This window comes from Dipodomys ordii, unplaced genomic scaffold (assembly GCF_000151885.1).
Source record: "Dipodomys ordii isolate 6190 unplaced genomic scaffold, Dord_2.0 Scaffold2, whole genome shotgun sequence".
NCBI classification, from domain to species: domain Eukaryota; kingdom Metazoa; phylum Chordata; class Mammalia; order Rodentia; family Heteromyidae; genus Dipodomys; species Dipodomys ordii.
The window spans coordinates 35,313,332-35,340,616 of NW_012267218.1; the positions used below are offsets into that span (position 1 = coordinate 35,313,332).

At 38.4% G+C, this 27,285-nt stretch overlaps 1 protein-coding gene across 2 annotated transcripts in view; it reads right to left on the reverse strand.

The window, feature by feature from the left end:
• Daam1 (dishevelled associated activator of morphogenesis 1) overlaps positions 1–27,285 on the reverse strand; it is a 167,395-nt gene that overhangs the window by 72,000 nt on the left and 68,110 nt on the right. For both annotated transcript variants that reach the window (XM_013016835.1, XM_013016844.1), the window contains exon 3: positions 10,319–10,408. In XM_013016835.1, the coding sequence (XP_012872289.1) occupies positions 10,319–10,408 (90 nt within the window). The remainder of the gene's footprint in view (positions 1–10,318; positions 10,409–27,285) is intronic.

Here is a 27,285-nt window from a genome sequence, read left to right on the forward strand (position 1 = left end):
CCATTCATAAATTTATCTCCTGGAGTTGGCAAAATCAGGTACACTTGGAGCAGTCTGATTATGAAGGTAGGAGAGTACTTGCAGAAGCTGCTGAGAACCAGGGAGAGGCACAAGGGAAAAGGAACATGGACTATGCTTCATAAACCTGACTATAATATGGCACAAGTGCCTTGTTTAAATGATGTCAAATATTTGTTACATATGCCACATCCACCTATCAGATGATAGGTGAACAATGATAATCAATTACCACACTATTTCTTATTATCATGTCTGAATCTTTCTCAAAGTGCTCCAGGTTTTCATTCCCCCTTACTCAGTCAGAGTCAGCAATCAAGATAAGACCATTTTTTTCTTCTGCAAACTATGCTTGAAGTTATTGGTAGCTCATCTAGCTAATTGGGACAGAAAACTACAATCCGAAAGAATGCCAAAATGTGGAGTGAGCATTGATCAGCACATTTCCTGTTATATGCGCCTTGGTGTTTGGGGTGGGGGGGAAGGAGGAGAGGGGCGGGAAATAAAGATTGTGAATTTTCAGATATGAGATATAGTGGTATCCCTTTCCATCAGAGATGCAGTTGTCATTAAGACCATTTGCTCAGATTACCTAATCAAACTCACCCAGTTCCACGAAACATCGTAGCAGCCTGTGTTCAGGCCTAATGAAATTCCATACCCCTCAGTGGCAGAATTTTGGAAATAAAATGGAGTTGTGCCCATATGCTTTCATATGCACAGGCAAGGGGCTTGAAAGCCCTTACACAATCACATTTAGAATCTTAAGTTCCACAATAGCCTTTTGAATAAATGGCCTATGAGAAGGATGGAGGGGCCTCCAGACAGTCATCAACCCGACCCTCTGCAAGTGACACAAGTGAATTTGTCTTGTACTGAAGCTGTGAAAAGGAATCTTCTTAAGAATGAATAATTTGAGGGTCAAAAACAGCTGTTCCGTGGCAGCTGAGAACCCCTACCCTCCCGGGATTTTCATTCAAACCCAAAGCTTCAACTCTCTTCCAGTGACTGGAGCTGAGGCAGGAGCTCTTCCCATAGTGCAGCGCCAAGGTAAGCCTGAGTGAGCAGTACCGAGTGACAGCTGTGAGGGCTGCTCTCTAGGTTTCAGAAGCAGAAAGAGAGCTTCACAGGATACCACGTCCCTATATTCTCTCTGGCCAAGATTTCCAACTAATATGCTGATACACCTTCACTTTCCTAAAAATTATTTATTGCTTACTTATTTTTTACAAGGATGTAATGACAATAACTTACACACTGAAGTATCAACAACTTTCCAACTTCAAGGATTAACCTATACAGAAGAAGGACCTCAGGCTTTAGGTATGGAAGACAAGTGAAGTGCTTCAATTTCTGCCTACCTAGAGAAATCAAGAAGTACACGGAGGAGGAAAGATTTTCAAAATGTTTATAAAGAGGTGGCTCGGGATGAAGATGCTGGCTCTAATCAGAAGAGGAAGAGAATGCTGTGGGACTTCCAGCCACACCGAGTCTGCTGTTTGTGTACATGCGCCGATTCTGCACCTGCGTGTTAGTCACCAACCAGGGAAGTGGTAAACACCTCAGGGGAACTTCCTGTGTTTGGTGATGGCATAGATCAGTCAAGAGCTTGCTAAAGATGGAAACACAATTTTCCTGAGTCTGGAACTGAGGCTGCAAAGAGGTCTACAGAGGAGGAAGAACAAACCACACACAGGAGAGTTGCCTCTGTAGTTAAACCAAAAGAACCTAATCCTCAGTGCACTGTCCATTTTTATGCACTTGTAATAATTTATATTTTTATGCAGCTTTGTGGGCATTTGGATGGAATGTTTTTCATTTTCTGAACTCTTGAGTGTTTGTTTTTAATAAGCACTTTCTATTTTAGTAATTTTTATTTCAATTTGACTTGTGAGACATATGAGGGAAACTGCAATATTTTAATGATAGCTTCTCATACCAGAAATAGTCAAACTTATGTAATGTGACTGGACACAGACACAAGATACTAGAACTGTTCTCTCATGGGACCAAACCCTCAGCCCCCAGGCTGCTGGTAACTAGATTACTGCAGGTATAAATTATTAGAACTACTTTGGAGAAGAATTAAATGTGAAACTGTTCATATCAGACAACTCTGTAACTGCATGTCAAGATGCTTGATCATATGCAAAAGCATATACGTTTTAAATTATGAAAATTATTGCAATACGTTTTAAAATACGAAAAACTGAAAGTAGCCAGGCACGGGTGGCTCACGCCTGTAATCCTAGCTACTCAGGAGGCTGAGATCTGAGGACCATGGTTCAAAGCTGGCTCAGGCAGGAAAAGTCTGTGAGAGTCTTATCTCCAATAAACCACCAGAAAAAAAAAGAAGTGGAGCTGTGGCTCAAGTGGTAGAGCACCTGCCTTGAGCTGAAGAGCTGAGGGACAGCACCCAAGGCCCAGAGTTCAAGCCCCATGACCGACAGAAAAAAAAAAGAAAGAAAAGAAAAGAAGAGAAAGACTGAAAGTTTCCTTCATATGTCTCACATTGCCTAATATAGATGATAAAAACTTTGCATTTTAATAAAAAGGGAAACTACATAGCCATTACAATGAAGAAATACAATCTAATTGTTTATGGATATATGCATGCAGAGAAAGGGGGAAAATCCAATCTTCAAAACAGATGATCAGGTTTATTATATTATTACTTTTATTATTACTGCTAGGGGCTAAAAGCAGGGCCTACTGGATGCTACACAAACACTCTATTAGTAAGCTATATTCTCAGCCATGGTTTGTTTGCTTATTGATTTGTTGTTGTTTATAAAATCTGAGGTGAACATGGCACAACATTAGCATCTGTTAAACATGCCTGTGTATCATACTTTGTAGTTTTCTTTATTGATTCTTGTGGCACTGGGGATCAAACCCAGGGCCCTGCACACGTGAGGCAAGCACTCTACAACTAAGCTAGATTCCAAGTCCCACAGTATATTTGTCATTTGAAATTTTCATGACAAAAAAAATTAAATAACCAACTGGTTTAAACCCAAAGTTTATCCTGTGACTGGTGTGGAAAGTTATTAGAGGTTTATCAATTTTCTTTTTTTGGTAATTTCAGAGAACATGAGTTGAAAGAAGTCCAGAGTGTCTGCTCTGGTGATTAGGTTTAAGAGTTATAACAACAATGGCATTTGCAACGCTGGTGAAACATTCTTTTATTATCTCCCCAACAATGTTTTGTTAACTTCAGACATGATTCAGCTCCAATGCACTCTTGAATTATATGCTGCAGTTTTGAACAAATTCTGTGGCAGAACAGAGCACTTATAAATTGGCTCACTTTAACCTCGTAAGTTACATATTTGTGAAAATTACCAAGCATAATGGAACCTATTCCTGCTATATTTTATGAAGGGATTTTACCCCTACTTCAAACAATTGTAGTAGCAAGGTTCTCACTTAAAAGTACTTGTTGGTCCCCTTACTTCAAGACCAAAGGTATTCACTGCTTCTCACTGAAATACTGCAGATAGTACAAGAATTTTAACGTTATTTTAAAAATGCCATGACCCGGTATACACGCCTACTTTCCAGGCTTGACTTCTGTTAATATTGACAGTTGCTACCGAGGCAAACCCCAACAAAGTGAGCTACTCCATGGCCCAGATCTGGTCAGCAGAGCACTGAAACTCTAAGTTACATGGCTGAGAGGAAGTGAAGTTTGACTTTTTCTGGGCCTCACTTTCCAGGCAAAAACTGAGGATGCACCTGAAATCACGTTTTAGGCCCAGCTCAGAAGCTAATAGACGTTTACTTATCACTGCCCTCATTATTTTTTTTACCACAAACTGATCTTTTTTTTTTTAAACCAATTTCTAGAGTGAATAATAAGGATTTTTTTGTCTCTTATTTATAATGAATCATTCTACATAACCTCTGCCTCTAAAATAACAGTAGGGAAATTCTCACTTCTCTTCTGAGGAAAATAGTTACCACTATTGTTAGGTACATGGTGGCCATTATTATTATTGACCATTGAGAGTAGCTAACATTACAATGCCCCACGTTCTTTGATAACTAATTATTATCTTAATTTTCACAACACTCTATGGAATTGATCTAATTTCATGGAAGGAAAAAGGGAAATCAGACAGATTAAGTGACATGCTCAGGTTCTGAAATCTGTCAATGAGGTCCAGCACGAACTTCAGTATAGTATCACATATACATTATATGATTATATATTGGGATTCTATTCTATTCTATAGACTACTGTAGTCTATCCCAAAGGAAGACTCCATAGAACCAAAAAATAATATCCCAACAGAGGTCTCCAAAAGTTGCCCACAATAGGTTAGATTTAATTCTTTTCTCCTAGCACAAGCAAGGAGGACAAGATAGATATGTTTTGGTTCATCATGGGCACATTCACTGACTGCTTCTTCATTAATGATGCTGTGCATATTTTTCACTAACCAGAGCTCAGCATTATCACAGATTCTACAAGGCAGAGATGAGAGATAGCTGGAATGGCAGTATTGGTATGAATGAAAAGCATACTCAAAATTGGTATATTAAACCAAGGGATTACAGAAGGAGACAGATAAATGAGCAAGAACGACTTACTGTTTTGGAATACACCTCTGGTTTAAGGACCATCAGAGGCAGAAAACCACTGAATGAACAACAGTATTTTATGTCAAATCTAAAATCTGGTGTCCATCTTTTATAGCACTGGAATTTTCCAAAAGCTTTGCCCCTTATAGATTTCCGAATAAGTCCTGTGAACTGTAGTAATAATCAAATAAGGTCAACAGTTGGAGATTGTTGAAGCAACAGTAAAAGGGATAAAAACAAAACACAAAACAAGAGGGAAAGGGTACAGTATACATGAGCATTGCTTGAATGTTGAACGGGAGGTAGTTTCTAGACAACAGGATGAAAGCATGGCATAGCTCCCTAGCATGATTGACAGTTGTGGAAGTGGTGGGAAGAGTCAGTTCCATCCCACCCCAATGGTGGGTCATCCATTCCTCCGTGCTCCAGAACCTGTCTGCTGCTCCTGCTGTGGTGCCTATGACAACAACTCGATGATCACTTTATGTGCTTCTCCTACCAGAACCACTCACGCCAGGAAATTAAGACTTACTTGTTGAATCATCCTCAGAATTTAGGAGAAAGTCTTCCTAGAGAAAACATTCACACCACTTTCTCTTTATCAATTGTATCACTTCATTGAGTGGGACACCAGATACCTGGAACTTGTTACTTCTTATTGCTTCCATCAGGGATTATATATAAAGCCTCATCTCTCAATGCCAGGAAATACAGAGACAGAGAACAGGGAGTTTGGGAATCTGCAGAATTTAAAGATGCTTGTGATGGGCTATATTTCTCTCACGTCTTCTTTAGACAGTCAGAGGGGGAAGGAAAGGCAAATCTCTTTTCCTCTTCCTTCTACTCCTCCCCCACCCCCTGCCCCCAGTACTGAGGATTGAACCCAATGTCTCATAGCACTTGAGCCATGCCCCTAATCCTTTTATTTTATTTTGTTTTTGAGATACAATCTTACTGCCTTTGGCTGGGTTGGCCTTGAACTAAAGATGATCATCCTGCTTCTGCCTCTACAGTCACTGGAATTATAGGCATGTATTACCATGCCTGGCTTGGCAATTTCATTTCTAATCACAGCTGCTTCTGCCATGAACACAAATACCAATTTTATCCATCATCAGGTTGGTAATTCAATAGCAGGAAACCAAACTGGTGTTTTTAAAGAAGTCTAGAAATAAGGCTGGAGATGTGACTTAAAGTGTTTGCCTAATACCCATGAAGCCCTGGGTTTGAGCCCCAGCACAGCATCACTAAACAAACAAACAAACAAAAAAAGAAAACAAAGTAAAGTCTATTTTCTCCCTTTACTGGCTCATTCACCAAAATCTAGCCCCCCCTTTCCCCCCTCCCCACCTCTGTCCACCCTTGGCAGCAGCTTCTCATCAGGACATTGGAATGGCTAGAGGACTAATGTCTGTCTCATCTCGAGCCTTGTTTCCCAGATGTTTGTTTGACAGATGAGTAGGAAATGGATGACTCCTTTTGTGTTTAAATTCATGACTTTAGCATGTGTTTCTCTAAATCTTGTTTTGATCAAATCACTTGTTCCCGGCACTCATTATACCACCAAAAAATAAAATAAAGTCATGAAAGGCTTTCCCAGAAGGCATCAAACCTCCTGCTTTGTTCTTCCATCGTTTACTAGTACTGTCTCTCCCCTACCTCCCCCCAACCCCCATGAGCTCCAAATCTAACTTCACCACCTCCAAGAGATAGGCAATTAATTATTCCAACCACTAGAAGGCTTCTCTAAGCTGTGACATCACTTTATCATCACAGGTGGACCCCAACTCTCCAGGAGCTGAATAAACTGTTTCCCAATACAACTTTTATCTACTTGTCTGTGTGATAAAAGGAAAACTCCTTCTTGTGGGAAGGTGTGGGGAGTTGATCCAATTAGGATATACAAGCCAAATAAAAGGAGCAAATAAAAAATATGAGTCACTTTCCCTAGGGACCTTCTAAATGTACCTTACACCACATGAACACTTTGCAGAAATCACAACAGCTGACCTGCAGCCAGGATAGATAAGATTCTTGAATGATTTGATTAAAGCTACAATCAAACACATTCTCAGGATGAAAGTAAAAATTCACCTTTCCCAAAGTAGCCCTCAAACATATAGAACTGTAACATGAGGAGCCTAACGTTATTTACTTAAGAGCCTCAACTTCAGAGATTAGGAATAAGAGAGGAAAAAAGCAAGGCATAGTGTCAAATCCTGATCTTTGCCTCAAACAACTGATGTCATTGTTGCTGACAGCATCTATAGCCCCATCCTCTTCCTCTGTAATCCAGAGAAAGGTGTAAAAGCATTTCTGGATACTTAAAGGATTGGTTAAGTAACAAAGGAACAGCAATTAAAGATTTCTTTCTGCAATTGCTGTCACCAAAAATACAGTGTATATACTACTTTACTTTCACCTCTCTGAAGACCTACTCCTTACTTTTCCCAGGATTTAAAAATCATGTTAACAATAAGCAAATACAACATGGCCAGATGCCTTTCGTGGTCAAATGGTTCATTGTTTAAAAAGCTTCAGTTTAAAATCCAAAAGATTGTTAACAGATGCAGTTTCTGGCTGGAAACTGGGAAAAACCTCATTTAAACAAAAGAGTATGTTGTGATTGGAACTAAAAAGGGAATTACCTTTAAAGATAAGAACCACAAACATTTCCTATTTGAAAATACCCCACAGCCCCACCAACAGGACCTTTTTTGGACTGTTCATAAGAGTTTAAAAAATTGACAATGGATTGCTATCTGTGACAAGCTAGGGCCAACTAACCAGCCCCATAACTGTTAGACATTTGTTTGGACTTTCAACAAGGCCACAACATTCATCTCTGACTCTCTTCCAGATTACTCAATTAGGCCAAATTACAATTCATTTCTTTTCGATCACTGTGGCCCCAGAAATACTTGTGCTGCTTTCTTTTGGCTCTGGAAATAAATTGTCAACCAGTGACTTAGATAGAGAAGTTTCCTAAATGAACACAGAGTGATAAGCAGATAGCCACTGCTGGGACTCAAATCGCTGTTGGATGGGAAACAAGCAGTCGGCTGAGCAAAGCTTGGCTTTGTGCTCAGGGCCCAGTCTTGTTTGCTTCCACTTCTGTTCACTTTCATACATAGAGCCCGTTTTTCACCATCTCCTGTGGTCTGTTTCTGTTGGCATCTGTGGGCCTTTGACTCTATGGCTTCACTATGTGGGAGAATGTATGTGATGCCCTGGGTTCTAATCTTGAAAAATGGGAATTTTTCAAGAGCCATGGGTGTAGCTCTCCCTCAGCCTGAGAAATGGATGTGGTTTGGCTTGATGGTGATAAGCCTGATCTGAAAAAGCTATACAAATACATTCCAAGGAAAATAATCTGTTCTTAGGATCAAGGATGGCCCACACTGACCTCCGTTCCGAGAGACATCTCATTATCTGAAGAAGTAAACACCACATCCTTTTGCTAGTAAGATTTTTTTTAATGTTTCTCTTCATATTTCTTGATTTATGGCAGTATCTAGAGTTCAGTTTCAGACCACAGATATAGCATTGTTTTAACTGCCTGAGAAATTATAATCCAGAAAATTCTTAATTGAGGATTTTAAAGTGAGGCAGATATATAAGCCCATGGGACTCCCTGAAGAACTGACCTGGTTTTCCTACTCAGCTATGCCATTGCTAAGTCACATAAAGAATCCACGCTGCTGGAGGGAAAGCTAGCAAACACTGCATTCCTTGATATCTGTAAAATCTGGCCAGGTTACTAGCAAGAAAGGCCATCTGTCATGCTGTGGGATTCTGCAGCCAGTGGCCACATCCACATCCATCCTCCCACGACACGCTCAGCCCATCATGTACACTTCAGATGGGGCTTGGGAGGGGATCTGATAGGCCTGGAAATTGAAAAACGAGCAGCAGCTGTGAGCCCGAGGTCATTGCTGTCCTCCAGGGCTTGCCTTCTCTAATGTAAGGAGCAGTAGTTTCCATGATTAACTTTCAATTGCTGTCAAGAGTGTAATAAAATCTGGGAAAGAAGGAAACTTTCCCCTTTGCAAGCTGCCCCCATTTCCCTGCCTTTTCCCTTCCTTCAGTGCATGTTCTCAATCCCTACTTTGCACTATTTCCTAATTTTGAGGAAACTGTGATACTAGGATGAACCAAAACAATGTCCTTTGTGTACATAGCACTAGAAGATTTTTCTTTCTCAATCCCAGTAGCAGGCCTTTAAAATGGCAGTATGAAAAATCTTTTGCTTCCAAAGACCATATAACACCATCAAGGACAGGACTTGATGCTTTTTATTTGCATTTTCTTTTCCCTATATTATATGTTTTGGCCGATCTGATGGCAGCTTAGCCATCATCCTCTAGCAAAAGCCAGTAGCACCAAATCTGAAACATAGTTTTACTCACTATAATTGCTCAGGGGGAAAATTATGTATGTTTTAAATTTTTTGACAGTATATAGATATAACACTTCAGAAGTCCAGTCTTCAAAGTACCAGACACTCGAGGTGCAAAGATGACCAAGTAAGACATGGTACCTCATACTAGAGGCCTCGTGTTGAACAGGGGAGGGACACATACAAGCTCAATGACAAGGAGAGACTTTATGGCACCATGGAAGTTGATCCTGGAGGATGTCATACCAGTGACACACACAACAAAGAGGTGCTGAGACTCTTTTGTGTGGGCAAAGGAAGGTCTCAAACTCTGTAATGGTTGCCCAAGAGAAGGTTCTCAAAGATACTAGTGGTTGTAAGAAGAGTCTGAATTGTCACTATTTCCCTAAAGAGGTAGCATTTCTCTTGGGTGCTAGCTCTGTCTTTCCTACTTATTTACTCAGGTTTGCTTCAAGTATCTATTGAAACAGAAAGAAAGGTGGCCATGGGCAGAAATAGTAAATAAAAAATAAAAGTAAAATAAAATGTATATAGGAATGGCCAAAATTCTGCCACAGGCTTTAAGAGATGGCAGAGTGAACTTTACTTCATGAGATGCAGTCCACAGAGCAATGCCTCGTGCCATCGCCACTCGGGAGTAAGCATTCAGCAGTTCTGCTGCCTCCAAGGTCCATTCTTTTCCATCTCGTAAGGTAACAAACCTAGCTTTTAAGTAGTGAGCACCTTACCACAGTAAAGACTGTTTATTGAAGCAAGGTGTGATCACACACCTAAGAATGGTATATGAGGTGATGGGAGGTATAAAACTCCTGATATGTGTCCCTAAAAGTGGGTATAGGAGTGTCTGTACCTTTTCTCCCTTTTCTCTATCCTTAGTTTGGAATGTGAAATGGCCAGAGAGCTACTTAAAACCATGAGGATAAGACCATACCTCAGAGATGGTGAAATGTCAAGTGGCTAGAAGATGGTCACCACAGGCTGGAAATCTGTAACACTCATCCTGACCAGTTAAGTAACAGGAAGGCCTATCTGTCTCATGTAAGCCAGTCTTCGTTTGAGTTTCAGTCACACATGATTATGAATAACCATTACAGGGGCAAAGGAGCCCAATGGTGTGTTGATAGAAACAATATTCAAGGAGCTAGCACTCTGGCCCATGTAAAGCCAAGACCACACCATGACATATTTAAATCTGGTTTTTATATCATAAAGAGTTGTCCAAGTTCTGATGGTGAATTGGAGAGAAAAGGAAATAAAAAAAAAACAACAACAACACAGTTTCTCCGTTAAATATAATCACAATGACTTTCTTACCTTTTTCTTGCTACAGTATATTTGCCACTTTTTCTCAGCTGGAAGTGCAAACATGGCTTCCCTATGTTTATCTGTGAGGTCAAGTTCATCCTGAGAAGAAAAGAAAATAATTAGTATTTCATAGATTAAAATTATTCTTATAAAGAATTTCATCATCATCCAAGGACAAAAACACATATTTAATGAACTTGAAAAAGATCAAAACTATGTTTGTGCTATTACCATTAAGACAACACACTGGCATGGAGCCAGGCATGGCGTACAAGGAAGATAGACAAAGCACAAAGACTGTGGGAAATTGGACCCAGAATCATCTTGGCCAGAATCATCCCAAGTAGGTGTCAATGGCTGTGTTGGATTTACTAAGCAGTAAAGGCTCTCATACCAGAAGAGATAAAAATTAATCATATTAAAATGGTTCTCAGGCTGGTCCCTAGGGGATTTGGACATGATAGGGAAGAGTGTAACTTCTATAGTTTTGATTTTGCTTTCTGGCTATCAGGTGTTTTTGCTCTGTTACAGGGTCTGGCACTGATATGCTAACTCATCACAGGTCCTAAAACAAAGGAGCTAATTAATCGTGAATTGTAATTCCCACAATTATGAGCCAAACACAAACCTTTGTTTGTTCCTAACTGTCTTAGGTATTTTGTTATAGTGACAAAAAGCTGACTAACAGAAGGCAATTTAAAGGTATTCATTGGAGTGGTAGAGCATGAGCCTTGAGCTGAATTGCTGAGGGACAGCTCCCAGGCCTAGAGCTCAAGCCCCACGACCGACAAAAGAAAAAGAGAGAGAGAGAGAGATCTTTCATGCGATTGTTTCTAACATATTTATAAGATTATATCTTTGTTGCCTTGTATGTCCCTCCCCCCGACAGTATAACCCTTGCTTTCATATATATAATATTGGTATATGTGGAGGGGAAGGGAAAAAACAAATTGTTAAAACAGGGATACAGGAGGACCCATTGCAACAATGAGATGTTCAAGTCGTTATGTCGAAAAACGAACTTTACAACTTTGGTGGGGTGGATGGGGGGAAGGATACGAAGGGATGGGAAGGAGAAACAAAGGAGGAGGCTACAATGCTTGATAAGAAATGTGCTCATTATCTTACCCATGTAATTGTAACCCCTCTGTACAGTATTTTCACAATAAAAAAGGTATTCATAACTAATGAATATCAACAGTGTGAGACTGAATGAAAAGTGCTTAGAGAAAAGTTCTTGGCATTTAATAACTTAATCCATACTCAAGGTTGTAATTGGTATTGAACATCAGGTACATTTTCTTTCCTACAGGGGAAGTTATCTAGCTGAGAGTGGTAAATCAGTGGGTGTGGCTAAGATACAAAAGCTATAAATCAAGACATACTTAGGTTTCAATCCCTGAGGAGTATGATTTTGCTACTCCTCCTCACCTCATACCCCATGAGTTTGTGCATTTCAACAGTCCTACCATACTCGTGGACATGCAGACAGTAGATTGGCTTCAGATCCTGGATTCCTACCACCATAAGTCATCAAGCACTATTACATCTTCCTTGAAATACCTCATGATTTTCCCTTTGCTTCATTCCCAGTGGATCCACCCTAACTCACTTAGGCCCTAATAACCTCTCCCTTGGCTTCTGACACAGCCTCCCACTGTTCTTGTTTTTCCAATCCTTCCTATTCAATATGGCTACAATTCTCTTAAAGCAGTCTTTCTCAACTTGAGCTAGTATCAGAATCACCAGAAGGACAAATGTCTCTGTCTCTGTCTCTGTCTGTCTCTCTCTCCCTTCCTTCCTTCCTTTCTTTCTTTCTTTCCCTCTTTTTCATTCCTTCCTCTTTTTTTTTGTACCAGTCCTGGGACTTGAACTCAAGGCCTAGGTGCTGTCCCTGAGCTTTTGTACTCTATTGCTCTACCATTTTGAGCCACAGCTCCACTTCCAGTTTTTTTGGTAGTTAATCGGAGATAAGAGTCTCACAGGCTTTCCTGCCTGAGCTGATTTCCAACTGCAATTCTCAGATCTCAGCCTCCTGACTAGCGAGGGTTATAGGCATGAGCCACCAGTGCCAGAAGAGCTTCTTAAGTCATTGATTGCTCAGCTTTTAGGACTGATCAAGGAAGAGGAAGTGGAAGCACGTACATTTCTTTTGTTTCCAAAAAATGTGGTCTGAAGACCATATTTTAGAGCCACTGCCTTGAAAACAGAGCATCTGTGCTGTTCACAGCTACTAGTTCAGAAAATGTCATTACTTCTAATTTCTTTAAATTAATTTTCCATTCCTCAGTCTGCCTCTTGGGATCCTCCATTTATAACCCAACTTACTTTGCCAAGTTTCCTTCTAGTTATTACCACCCAACATAGCTCATTAACACCTACCCCTCCAGAGCCTCATACATGCTAGCTTCCCCAGAGGAAGTTCTCAGTCTCCTTAAGCCTCCAGGATGACCATGTCATATCATTTCTCTTGCAAGGGTTAGCAACACTATCTAAACGTATACCTGATAGAGGGTGGCAAATGTACTAGTGTTATTCTCTCATCATTTGAATACAAACCAGTTGCTGTTTTCTCTTAAGAACAAAGTAAACAGTTATGTTACTGAAACACATGCAAGTGTAAGGATGACCATACACACCTTAATATCCTAACCATAAGACTCTATCGAGAAAATTTCAACAGTAAACAACAGGGAAGGAATGAGGCAATTTTTATAGATAATTCCATTACAAGAGAATATGATTTTTGGCATGCAATTATTATAAATGTGAAGTAATTATTTTCCTTCCTTTCTTCCTTTTTAAATTTCCTGTAAGTCACACATGGTCTCACATACGGAAAAACGGGGGAAGTAAGGGCAACATAAATCACTTCTCAACAATCAGCTCAGTTAATCAAAGAGCTCAATAAAGTGTTGCTTAGCTTGAGGAAAAGGTTTTTCATTTATGTGTGTGTGAGAGAGCAACACTGTTAATAGCGTGTTCTTTACTACATTGTAACATAGCTTTTGCTAAATGAGCAGAGGTGTGAAGAAATGTATATTAATAGTACTCAATTTTGCTCTGAAGGTAGATAATTTTTGCTTCTTCAGAGATGCAGAAATGAACAATTTTAAACTGAGAAAACACAGATCAGCTAAGACTTGGAAGCAGATGGTTTCAGGCAAGAAGAGAATGTTCATAGAATAGAAACATTTAAAAATCTGTAAGGTCCCCTCTGTATAGCATCTTTACAATAAAAATTTTTAAAAATCTTAAAGTGTCTAGATATAATTTTGGATTACAGTATGGAAGAGGGAAAGAAATGTAGCCTTGTAAGAGTAAGAACTAGCAAATAATGAACAATTTCTGTGTTCCTAATAGTAACTAGAATGCTTTAGATAGATTAATTTAATTCTTATAACTATCCTACAAAGAGGTAATATTATTAATCCCCCCTTTCTGATTCAGTACCATACTCAAGGCAACAAACCTAGTAGACAGCAGAAGAGGAACCTAAGTCCAGAATGTCTGGTTACAGAGTTCATGTTCTTAGCCACAACATTTTTCATCTATTAATTGACCAACAGGCAGGGAGAATAATGTCACAGATATAAGCATGAAATGGCATCCATTAGCTGAGTGACTGTTAGCCCAAGAGGGCTGTTTTGTTGGCAGCCATCCCTGGGTTCTAAGTGTGGTTCTTCTTGATCATATGATCACCTGAAGACAGAAATCATAATATGTTCCTGACAGTTACATCACAGATTCATTCATGCAACAAAAATTTATTTTTTGCTGAGAACAGAAAACAACAAGCATTGTGATAGACACAGGAGACAGAAAGGCAGATGTGAAATGAAATACTCCTTCTAACAGAGGGACAACAACAGAGTAAGCAGTTCAGAGAGCCCACTTATGGAAAAAAAAGAGATAGTGAAAGCTTTCCAAGTAAGTGAAGCACGAGCTTACAGAGAAACAGGAAGCATGTGAGACAGCAAACAGCAGGTAGAACAGCCACTCTGAACTTTGGTCTTTCTCTTCCTAGTAATCAAACGTCACTTATGGTTTCTGAGCAAGAAAGGCGACACAGATTAAATTATGTGCAAGAATTATTACATAATTTAATTATTATATAATTATTACATAATTTAATCTAAAGAGTGCCTATATACAATGTCCAGGATATAATAAGACCCTCACTTGTCCATTCCTAAAGACTCTTTGCTCTGACTTGTTCTGTGTTAATAATGTGTTGAATCAAGCAAGCAAGACTTGAAGAGACCATCATAGTCTTAAGTATTCCACTTCACGCGTTGTTCCATCCATTCCAGGATCAGGGCCAGGCATTATAAGAGTACAAAGATGAATAGCACACTTTGATTTCAGGGCATTTATAATCTAGTTAGAAAACAAGAAGATAGAAGGCTTCAACAGTTCCTTTTCTTTTCAGGAGAAAGCCCAAATTCCACAGCAACATGTGTGGAATACCTGCTGACCTGCCTTACCTCCCCACTAGACGTCCCTTCCAGCACTCCTGAGCACAAATTCTAAAAGTCTGCACATGATGAGATCCTTTTCCAAAGAGACTTTGCATGGTATCTAAGAGGGCAATACGATTCACACAAGCTTTGCCAAGGCATCAATTACTCCCCGCCAAGTTAACCCATTTTGACTTTCTCCGAATACACATTTCTGGGCTTTACAGATTCATCATATGGCTACAGGTCTATTATTAGCTTACCTCACTCTTTTTTGTTCTGGCTCCTAGAATGCATTTGGTTTTTATCATCTTACATTAATTACCCATCCCCAAAATATTATGACACAGAAGGCCCACACAAACAGGAAAACAAAAAGCAAAAAGCAACAAGGTAGGAGGGAAGATGCGAAAGCTGAGAGAATGGGAAGGGATGCTATAAGATACAGTGATAATAAATGCTTTCTTCCCCTTTTTAAGGCAAGCAGTTTGTACAGTGAACAATGCAGATTTTGAGAATACCATTTCTGAGCTGGCAAAAGCATATGCTGGAAGTAGTTGCAGCGTTCTATAGGAACTGATGGTACCATTTCACATTCCCGTCAGCAACATATGGCACTTCCAGTTATGCCACATTCTCACTGCATGCTCTGCATGCTGCCATGCCTTTTTAATTTCAGCTTTCCTTGTTTATCTGAAGCACCTCTTCCTGATGATGATTTTGAATATACTTTTATCTGTTTACTGCTTGTTCATATGTGCTCTTTTTCTGAGGTATGACTATTTTTATGGAGTTCTCTGTCTTTGCATTTATTTTTATTTTAAAGTTCTTTATTCTGGACGTACATCCTTGGTCAGAAGCATGTACTGAGAATATATCTCCTGACCTGTGGCTTGCCTTTTCATTTGGTTAGCAATGTATTTTGATCATCAGATTTTTTAGTTGTTATTTTTTATTGTTATTATAAAGGTGAGATACAGAGGGGTTACAGTTACATAAGTCAGGACATTTCTTTTTGGACAAGGTCACCCCTTCCCTCCTTCTCTCCCAGTTTTTCCCTCCTGTTTCTGCCCATAATTTGCATAGTTCATTTTCAATATAGTGTCCAGTGAGTACCACTGATGCATTTGTTCATTCTATCTCTCCATTTCTGTGTCCTCCTTTACCCGCTTAAAGATAAAGGAATAAAAAAGACCAAATTTTAAAAAAATTATTGAATCTAACATTTTTTCTAAAGTTCAATGACTTTAGGTCTTCTTTAAAAAAATCTTTGAAGAACTTAAGATGTAATTTAATCAAAGAGTATTTGTCTAGCATGCATAGCTCCCTCGGTTTGATCTACAAAAAGCACTACAAAAAGCAAACAAAAGGCAAAACAGGAAAACAAGAAGAGAAAGAAAAAAGAAATCACTGCAACTCATGTCAAAAAACTACTTTTTTGACATGAGTTTCTGTGGTTTCTTCTGGAAGCTGTTTATAGGTCTGCTTTTAACTTCCATATTTGAATCTATAGTTCATCAGGCACACCTCATTCCTGGATAACAAAGTATTTCTGTAGTTATAAAACAACTAGATTGATTTCATCTTCCAGAGAAGAGTCATGTACATACAATTTCTGGGTTAAAAAAAATAAAGCACAGTTATTGAAAAAAATTAAAAAGGAAATACAAAACTAATTTGAAAATCATTCTGACATGTTTATTTAAGCTTTAAAAATACTGTCAGTTTCAGGAGATTTTTTTCTTTGATAATTAAATACTGAAAGAGGCAGTCATGACAAGTACATCAGTTAGGATCACTATATCTTAAATAGTATCCTTTAATGTGATTTTTTAAGGCGAAAGTAAACCTTGCAGAGTTACAAAGATTAGTGTATGCAGGGGCAGAAATGGCTGCAAATGAGCCTGAGGATAGGAAGATCTAGGGATGTTCCAAAACTATGGTGGCGATAGTCACACACCTGTATATAGTTACCAAAACTCAGGCTGTATACCTACAACAGGAAGACTCCATGTCCTGTAAAGTATACCTCTATAAAGCTGTTAAACTTTAAAAAAAAAATCAATGCTGGAGCCCCTGGGAAACAAAGTTAAAGAAAATACAACACTGAGTACACAGGAAGGAAATGAAACTTAAGTTGACAGGTAAACTAAGGAGTTCATTTAAAGGAGAAACTGATCAAGAGAAAAGTGTGTTAAAAAGGGAAAGAAAAAATGTACCCCTTTAGAGTAGTTTTTGACAGCACATATCACCTTCATCCCTTCTTGGAAAAGTTCTGTAAGTTCAAATAATGTGTATTCCACTAAGGCCCAAAGATAGGCAATGTTCCCCTCAAGGTCATTTAATAATTAATTTAATAATTTAACAGTTGAATTAAGTGATGCATTAATATTTAACAAGAAAGCCTTCAAAGCCTCCATGTCTCTGTGGGGTTTGGAGTTTGGATGTCTTCCTTGTGGTGGTGCCACAGAAGTGTCCTGGCTCCTGAATATAATGACAGCCCAAGTTTCCACCAAGAAGAACAAACAAGCAGGGTTAGCTGAGACCCAGGAAGCACCCTGGTTGACTCTGGATCTCAGATATGGATAGGCAAGCTCCTTGCTTTGGCCACAGAACTTTTGTCATAGAGGTGTTTCATTTTTGGTTGTTGTTTTGTTTTTATGACACTGGACAAGTGCTCTACCACTTGGGTCATGCCTCTAGCCCGCTTTGCTCTGGTTATTTTTGACATAGGGTCTCACTTTTTATCCTAGCCAGCCTGGACTATGATCCTACTATTTATGTTTCTTGCCATAGCTGGGTTGACAGGAGCAATCACTATGCTCAGGTTTGTTGTTGTTGTTTTTCCTGTTGGGATGGGGTTTTTTCCCTTGGTTTAACCTGAAACATTGATCCTCTTGACTTCAGCCTCTTGTATAGCTGGGATAACAAAAGTGCATCAGCATACCCAGCTATCTGAATAGGTTTGAAAGTCAATTCAAGGAAAATGATTTTAGCAAGTTAGAAAAGAAATCTTTACACTCAGCACCATGCCATGCCAAGGAGACTCAAATTTAGGGAAAACAAAAACCAACAGACAAAGCCTAAAGATTTCCTTCTTGAAGAAGATATTACACTTTTATATATGTATAAAACATGTATCTTACATATAATTTCCTAAAGGTATTAAGAAGAAAGGATCTCAGAGGAAAGCCCAGCTGTGGGAACAGCAGCCCCAGGCTTCATTGCTAACAAAGCAGACTATTAAGCCTCACATCTAAAAGATTCTAGACAAAGAAATCTCACCAGTCCTACACTGTAAACAAGTAGCTAACTATCCAGAAACCTATATGTCAGAAAACAATTGGCACAGTACAAATCAATCCAAGGAAATGTATTGATGTATTAGATAGAGCAAGGGAAGGACTTTGGAAATAATACACAATAAGGGTCTTGAATGAGTGAAAAGGTTAATGCTTTGTAACAAAAAAGCTTTGCCAGAGACTTTTACTGAACTATGAGATTTTTTTTAAAGATTCTCCAAAGTAATATCTAAAGCATTTATTCTGTGAAAATCTATCAAATCAATAGATTTCAATGAACCAATAAGTAATTTCCTGGCTAACCAGAGATGTCTCTTCATTTAGGATTCTGCTTCTAATACATTAAGCTAAGCACATGCAAACAAATATATATTTAGACAAGTTAAAAAGATATCTAAACAATACCGAGGAGAATGGAGAATAAATGAGGAGGGAGGAAAAGCTAAAACAAGCCCTTTGAGTTACTACTGCTCAAAGACTCAGCTTTGTGTGTTGATGTTTGGGGGTTTGTTTTTTGTTCTGTTTTGTTTTTTTAGTAGTCCTTGACAAGCTAACCATCCATCTGAATCTATGTGGAGCGCTCAGAGAATTTTCAAACCTCCTATTACTCATACAAGTCTCGTTTTCCTCCTTCAAATATGCCCACAGAAAATGGGCCCGGTTCACCTGGATTCACCCCACCCAGCAGTTCCCCACAACACTCGCAGATTCAAACCCTCTGGGTGACCTCAAAGTTGGACCAGTATCAGCAGGGTCTTCTTCCCTCTTTCCATCCCATAACTCAACAGCACCAAAAACAAGTTAAATCCCCAAATACAAATGATCAAACCACACATCAGAAGACATGGTGATAATTTCAACATCAAGTGGCAAAAGCCAGACAAAAGCAGTTAGAAAACTGAAGGCGATACTTTGGTAGCCAAATAAAAATAAAAAATATTACACTTCTATTAAATAAAAAAAGAAAACGTGCCATTAGGCTGCAATAATTCATTAAGATAATGAACATCTAGCCTCACCAAAGGAAATGACCATCCCATCCTGAAATATGAATTGCCTTAAATTTTAACCACAATGATCCTGAGAACAGTGTTTTATTTTCATGGTGGTAGTTAGCAAACTGAATGTTAGATAAGGTTTTTGTCAGTTTAAACAGAGATATATTTAGTGAATTATTACTTGTACCTAACCAGTCAGGAAGACCAGAAATGGAAAACAACATACCACTTAAGCTCAAAAAGGATGAGTACACACAACAAACCCTGAAGATTTCTCTCCTAGAAGTCTTCTACCAACAGTCTTAGTCACTACAGAGAATCCACAGTGACTCACCACCACCTACACAGTAATATTCTGTGTCTGACAGACATGTTTTCGTGCTACATATAAAAATTAGAAATGAGAAATCCCACAAGCAAAAGCTGACTAATAACTTTTAGCTTCTTACTACTAATGTAATGCCTTATGCCATCTCCTTTCTTTCTCTTAATAACAGGCAAAGCAAATTATATTTTGTTTACTAGACAGCCTGCAGCTAAACCTACAGTTTTCTTAATTAGTTTTTTTGGTAATTCAACTATAAACTCATTAGAGTAACCTTAATTTTTAATTTAATCTGAATCACCAGTAGTTTCCCAGTCATTTAAAACAAACAACTTTTGTTCTAAATATCTAAATCATTTCTGGATGGCCACTGCCTACCAAAATTTCAGTTTAGAACTTTAATCTAGTACAATTTTAGTTGCCAAAGTTTAATAGAATTACCAAGTAGTGTTTTCCTAGTAGAACAGAGGCTTTGGCTCCTGAGACACTAGGCTGTAAAGTGACAGGAATAAGACACCTTTAAAGCCTGATGAAAATTTATGAAGTCATGGACTTCATAACTCCCTTCTCAAGGATATTTCTACTTCTTTCCAGCCTAAGCCCTTCCCACACCCTCAATAGACTTTCTTGACATATCATCTGACACATCTATGTTTTAATTGGGTCAAAAGACAATCTTGCACAATAAGTTTCTTCTCACAGTGCAGTTATGTCTTCACCACATTAAATAGACAGTAGAGGCTTTTAAGAGTAGAAAATATTTCTTAAAAGTCATCTTTGCTGCCCTGCATGTGAGCTATGTGGTGCTCCCATAGTAACCTAACATTCAGCCGAAGAATGGATAAAAATTGATGACAGCAGATGGGTGTGGTGTACGCAGGGTGTAGAGATATGCCCAACCTATCATCAGTACTTTGAAAATTATTCATAATACAAACCTGGGGGAGGGATTCACAAAGCTACGGAGACTCAGCAACCATCAGTTCATACACACGTGCACACATGCATTATGCTCCAGGGTCCAGCTAACCATCCACTCATGTACTTAGGATGCAAGTAATTATTGATCACCTGCGCAAGGCTAGGTACTGTTCCAAGACCCAGAAATCCTGAAGAGGATGGAAATAAATGCCAGGCACAACACCTGAGCCATTTGGCTCTCTGAAGTGCAGATTTGCATATTTTAGTGGATTTGACATAATGAGTTTATTTGTAGAAGAATAAAGTCAAGGTGACTATTGAAAAGAAGGCAAAGGACTTTCTGACTCCTTCTAAATCCAATAAATGCTGACCTCTTCTGAAAACAACCCATGCTATCCTAAGTTAGCTTTTAGTCATTTGATTAAATGTAGTTGCTAAGGATTTCAGTGTATCATAAAATAGCTAGTAGTTTTAGTATATTTCTAATAAATTTAAAACTGGACAAGAAAGGGAAAAAAGGGAACTTCTTGGGAGATCAGGAAAACAACAACAACAAAAAAGTTCTTCATTTATGAGCCAGAAAATTGTTAACTAAAAGATGTAGCCAGTCACTGGTTCCTATAACACTTAAGAGTCTGAGATTCCAAAGGAATTCTAGAAATGGAGCACTGAGTACAGAGGAATCCAAACACAGCAGGTAAAAAAAAAAGTCAAAGATAATTTAGAGCTGAAATGTACCATGTATTGGACATTTATCTCCATTCCACATATGTTTTATGTGACCGTGATGGTGTTCAGATGATTCCCAGATGATCAAGATACATGCTATGTGTAGTTTGCACAAACTACAGATCTTTCTAGCTATCACGAAAACACATTTTCAGAATTACACTTAAAAGTTTACCTAAACCATATCTCTATTATTCCATATGAAGAGAAGGCAAGTCAGTACACTATACTGTCTGTATAATTTGTACCTGGGGGACCTAAGAACCAAGTTCTATAATCAGATTTTAAGCTATAGCAAATGCTAAGTAGGTGCATCTCATTCAGGGTCTCTTTAGAATTCATCTTAATGGAATTCATCAGGACTGGGGAATTCATAACCATTTCTCAAAGGCATTATTAACTTGGATTGCTTTTGCAGTATTTCTATTTTAAAAGAAGGTTTTCTTGTTTCTTTCCTATACCTCCCCATCTCTCCCCACTCACTTCATCTTCTTGAGTCTCCAAGAAACATTCCTAAATCAATTACTGGACTGATAACAAAGGACGTAACATGCAGACAAAATCTAAACTTAATAGCTTATAGAAAAGGACTCGGAATGATCTTAATAAGATTAAAAAGCCAACATATTTAAAACTTTAAAAAAAAAGGCTTTGCTTTAAACTTTAGTGGATCAGAAGACCAGAACAAAACTTACAAAGCCATTTTGAGCATTTGATTGTTTTTAAGCAAACAGAATCTTAGCCAATACAAAGCAATGTGTAATGTCCATTGAGATGAAAATCTGATGTCAACCCTACTTTGATTCTTAGAAGCAACACAATGTTTTATTCAAAGCACAACAGATATCGGCAAAACTACTCTATCAACATTAGTCCAGTAATCTGGGGTATAGCTCAGTGATAGAATGTTACCTAGCATGTACTAGGTTCTAGCTCAAAGCCCAGTACACACATGCATGCAAACACATATATATATGTGCATGTGCATGCACACACATACACACTGTCTTACAAACCATCAGTCACTCTTAAGACCCAAGTAATTTAGATCAAACTCTGGGTTTGATATCATTCTGTCACCTTTAAATTGTGTATTGGTAGGAGTTCACTTTCATAACATAGGAATTTTAGCACTGCACACACTGAAGCGCATGTATACATTCCTTCCTTTTGTGATGTTTTGCATATTTTTAGACTGCTTCAAGCATTTTCTATGAACTCATCAAGGTGATTTGTCTGAAAAGACTATAGTGTCAATTATAGACAACTACTCAATATTTTTTCTTCACTGCCAATTAATTGTATCCTTTAGTTGTGCAGAATTTTCTTTTGACCTTTATCAAGTGAAAATAAGCCTCATAGAAAAAGAACAATTTTAATATAAATTCTTCATTAGATTGATTTTTTTTGTTTCCAGACAACTGAGTATACTGAAATTATTCTAGATCAATCTTTGAAGTCTATATACAGTCTGATTTCCTCTGCTTAATTAACACTTTTAATTTATACTCCAATTAAGAAGCAATAGGTTAAAACCATGAATCCTTACAACCAGTTTTATTTTTCTTCTATCAGTTTAAAATTAAGTGTTCCTGGTTCCCAATTTTGTCGTCTTTCTTGGAGACAGATAACTGGATAGCTCCTGTAAGAAACTTTCTATTCTTAGTCATAGTCTTAAAGGCAAGGTTTAAAAATAAAGAGACAAAACCTGATATAACTCTCCATTGATTCTAGTGTTAATGGAAGAACTTTATTATTAAAGAGTGCTTAAAAATAGGCTTAGTAATAAAAGAAATTATGCTGATAGCCTATAAAAAGGGCTAACAATTCTAAGACTAGTAGAGGAACAAAAATTTACCGTGGTAAACCCTTGTGACAGACTTGAATTCCTATATTGTTTCATACCAAAATGATTTTGGAATTATTGAAAAAAGAAGAGATTAATTGATATAAGTCCCCAAATGAACTTATTTGGCATAATGACTGAATTCATTTAAATCTGATTCTTCATTTCTCAAAAACGCTGTGCTGATTGCTTGATACTTAATAAAGTTGACCTACAGCAATTATATGCACTTATGTCTGTATTTTGAGAAAACAAATATTGTCCTATCAAATGAGTAGGTTTCTACATCATTAGTTTTCCACTGAGATTTGTACTTTTCTTTTACAATTTTCAACAGTATAATAGTGCTTTAATGATAAGTAATGGATTTTTGCACACAACTCCATTTCCAGGACAGCAGAACACTCTATATTACTCCAAAACACTAGAACTACTGGCCAAATAAATGGAAGACTAGAAGTTTGATTAGAAGGCAGATTAATGAGAAAATGATGTGCAGTAAATTAGTAACATGTCACAAGTTAAAGGAGAGGATAGAAATAATATTCTAGTAAAACCGCTTGTGAAAAAGGTTATAAAGGCATTTGCCTAACAAAATGTACTGGTTGAGTGGCACTAAGTCACATTTGATATGGCTGCCTGTCTTTTCTGTTAGACCTACAGCTCAAATTTCATCAAAGATTGAGTCTTATCAGCTCAAGAGTTGAGACAGGCACTAATACACACTCAATCTGAAAAATGAATCAATAAATGACATATTCATTTGTTTATCCCAAAGGGAATCTGCTATTGTTAATATGGAAATGGAAAAGTTACTTATCAAGGACAATTTCTAGCATTATCACGGGTAAATCTCTTGGTTGGGATAATCTAAGACATTTAAATGCTTATAGAAAAGGGATGAATATAGCTGGATATTATTTTAAGGGGCCAATGATAAGTTTTGGATTAGTCATACTCTTTATTTGGACTAAGACAGAGGCAAAGAGAAAGACGGAGTAAGGAGGAGGAGGCAGGGGTGAAGAATACAATAGAAAAGAAATGATGATTAAAGAACATCAAATATATGGCTATTCTACTACTCAGAAAGCTGAGAGCTGAGGATCATGGCTCAAAACCAGCCCAGGCAAGAATGTCTATAAGACTCCTATCTCCAATGAACCACCAAAATAAAACAAATAAAAAGCTAGAAGTGGAGCTGTGGCTTAAGTGGTAAAGCGTTACTCTTAGGACGTGTAGAATATTTTTAAAAGTATCTGGTTGAAGGCTGGGAATGTGGCTTAGTGACAGAGTGCTTGCATAGCATGCAAGAAGCCCTGGGTCCTCAGTACCACATAAACAGAAAAGGCCAGAGGTGGTGCTGTGGCTCAAGTAAAGTGTTAGCCTTGAGCAAAAGCAGCTCAGGGACAGTGCCCAGGCCCTGAGTTCAACCCCCAGAAGTGGCAAAAAAAAAAAAGTATCTGGTTGATTAGCTGGGGAGAAGTCTGTAGGAACAAATGATAGTAAAGATGTTGAGAAACTAGAATCCTCCTGTTTGGCTGGTAGAAAACAAGCATTTGATAGTTCCTCAAAAGTTAAATACAGTATTGTCTTAGGATTAGCAATTCTACTTCTAGGTATATATTAACAAAATTGAAAATGTATTTATATACAAAAACTTGAATATAGTTACTTAAAGCTGCATGATAGCCAAAATCTAGTAAAATTCCAAATTTTCATCAGTGACCAATGGATTGAAACGTGGCATAACCACACAATGGATTGTTACTGGACAAGAAAAAGAAATGAAGTACTGATACATCTATAGTGGATGAATTTGAAACATGACGTTAAGGAAAAAACGCTAGGACAAACGATCATATATTGTGTTGATTCCATTTATATAAACCATTCAGTGTAGGCAGATTTTCAGAGTCAGAAAATAGATGAATAGTTTCTAGAGGATGGTAGGGCTGAGAATGTATAGAGAGTGAGGGAGTCACTGATATGAAAGTTGTATTTTAGTATAATGAGATGTCCATGAACTGATTTTGGTGAGTGTTTCACAATTCTGTGATACACTAGTAACTAATGAGTTGCACACGTTATGTAGATGAATTATATGGCATGTGAATCATGTCTCAATAAAGCTGTCAGTGTAAAAATTAGTCAGAGTATAGGTCAAGGCTCTCCAAACACCACTAGGGTCCTCAGATTGAGATATCTCTATTTCTCCTACATGTAAAGAAGAGCTGACTAGATGGCCAAGGTTCCCCTCACCAGTCATGTTCTTTAAAGATTCACATGGCTGACCTCCTCTCCAGGCTTACATTATTTATGAAATGATTAGGCTGCAGTAAGCAATTCTAAAAGAAACACATTTGGTATCACTTTTTTTTTAATGGCATATGAGTGAGTTGATGAAAAGGAAAACTAGCTTATAACAACCAGCTCTGATAGAGTGCTTCCCAACAGATGCAGGAGGAAAGTGGCCTGCAAGTCAGGATCTACACGGGCTCACTCACCATGAGCAGGTTAGCTTCTCAGTGAAGAAAAGCCTGAGATATTTGTTAATGGGTGCTGTGCCTCTGAAAAGACCCAGATTATACCCTATATCTCTCCTGCCGCACTTGGCTGTGGGAAGTAGTCCATTTGTTAGGTACCAGCCTTTTTAAAGAAGTTATTTTCTATTAGAAAGATGGCATGATTCCTATTTTACAGGGAAAGGCACAAATTCAAATTCGAAAAGACTCTGTTTTGAGGAAAATTTCTGGCTGAGCTAGCACTGTCTGACTCTAGAGTCCAAGAAGTCTGTGCCACTATCTCCTCTTTTGCAGGAGGGCACAAGCACAGTTGCTTTTGAGACTGCTCAGGAGAACCTAGAGCAGAAGAATCTCTTAATGGCTTTGAGCCCACCTCTCTTAGCCCAGGCCTCCTCCAGCAACTAGAAGGATTTGTGGTCTAAGTCCCTGAAGTCAGAAGTAGACAAAAATCCATCGTCACTCACCAGGACAGATACAAACCTCAAGATAATTTGTTTTCCAATGGTTTTGGCTTAAAGTTCTGGTTTGGCATTGGTTTTTTAACAACTAACAGCTGTAGGCAATTTTCACACAGAATAGAGACATCAATAAGGCAAAGAAAGAGTGGAATTTTCTCCCTTCTGAATGTAGAACAATGAGCTGTCTTCAGAATGCATATGGGGCTGCCACTACACAGGCTCTTGCTAGATCCCATTTCAGGAGACTGACAGATATGACTGAAAGGACTGTGGTGGATATGAGATGTATAGGATACTACTAGCTCTGACCCTTGGTTCCATGACCAGCAATGTATTCAGCAAGAGGCAACACCTATATCCTTAGGCTGACTTTGTTTTAAAGTGCTTCAAGTGGAAAATAAAACCAAGCTTGTAAATGTATCATTACTATCCTTCTTTTTTTTTTTTTTTTCCGGTCGTGGAGCTTGAACTCTCAGCCTGGGCGCTGTCCCTGAGCTCTTCACCTCAAGGCTAGTGCTCTACCACTTGAGCCACAGCACCCTCCTCTGGTTTTTTCTGTGTATGTGATACTAAAGAATCGAACCTAGAGCCTCGTGCATGCAGCCACCTTCCCAGCCCCATTACTATCCTCGACAGTCATGACAGCAGATGACTCACTGCCCCTCCCTGGGAGAGGACCATGTGTCCTCCACCCAACGCAGTGACCTCAGGCTTGGCCATGTCACTTAGGGTGGCAATCCCTATAGAAGGATGGTACCTCTTTTACCTTGTGTGATTTCAAGTATGGTCATGTGGTCAACAATGGCAATGAAATGTGATCACAAGTGACATGCTATTTACAAGCATAAGCCTGGAGTCTTTCCTCTTAGACAAAAGATGGCAAAGAACATCACTGCTGACCCACAGTAGTTGAGAAGAACTAGCATGAAATGAGCCTTTGCTGTTGGAATGATTGAGGTTTTACTATCTAGAGATGACTGACATGGCCATTGACACGATCCACTCTGGTCTCACCCTCTGATGACAGCTCACTTCCTTCAGAAAGTCTTCCCTGACCACATTCCTCAGCACTTCACTGTACACCCCAAAAGACAAATACATATATACATAATCTGTGAGATGTATTATTTTTCATTCATTCCTGTGGAAGCCTCAGATCTTCCTAATGATTCATTTCCTTCTTATTATAAAACTGTCAAATCTGTGGGAGTAGGTTCTAGATTTCTATTTGGAATTCCCTAATACCTAGAATAGAATTCTATATGGAGAAAAGAGAAAGAACAAAGTCTTTAAACTCTGAAAATATTCAACATCATGGAATATGACATGTGGTCTTAAGTCACCTCTTCTTTTTCCCAACCAATTCTGATTAAAAATAGGTCCATGACTTTACCTAATGAGCCAGAACATCTCAG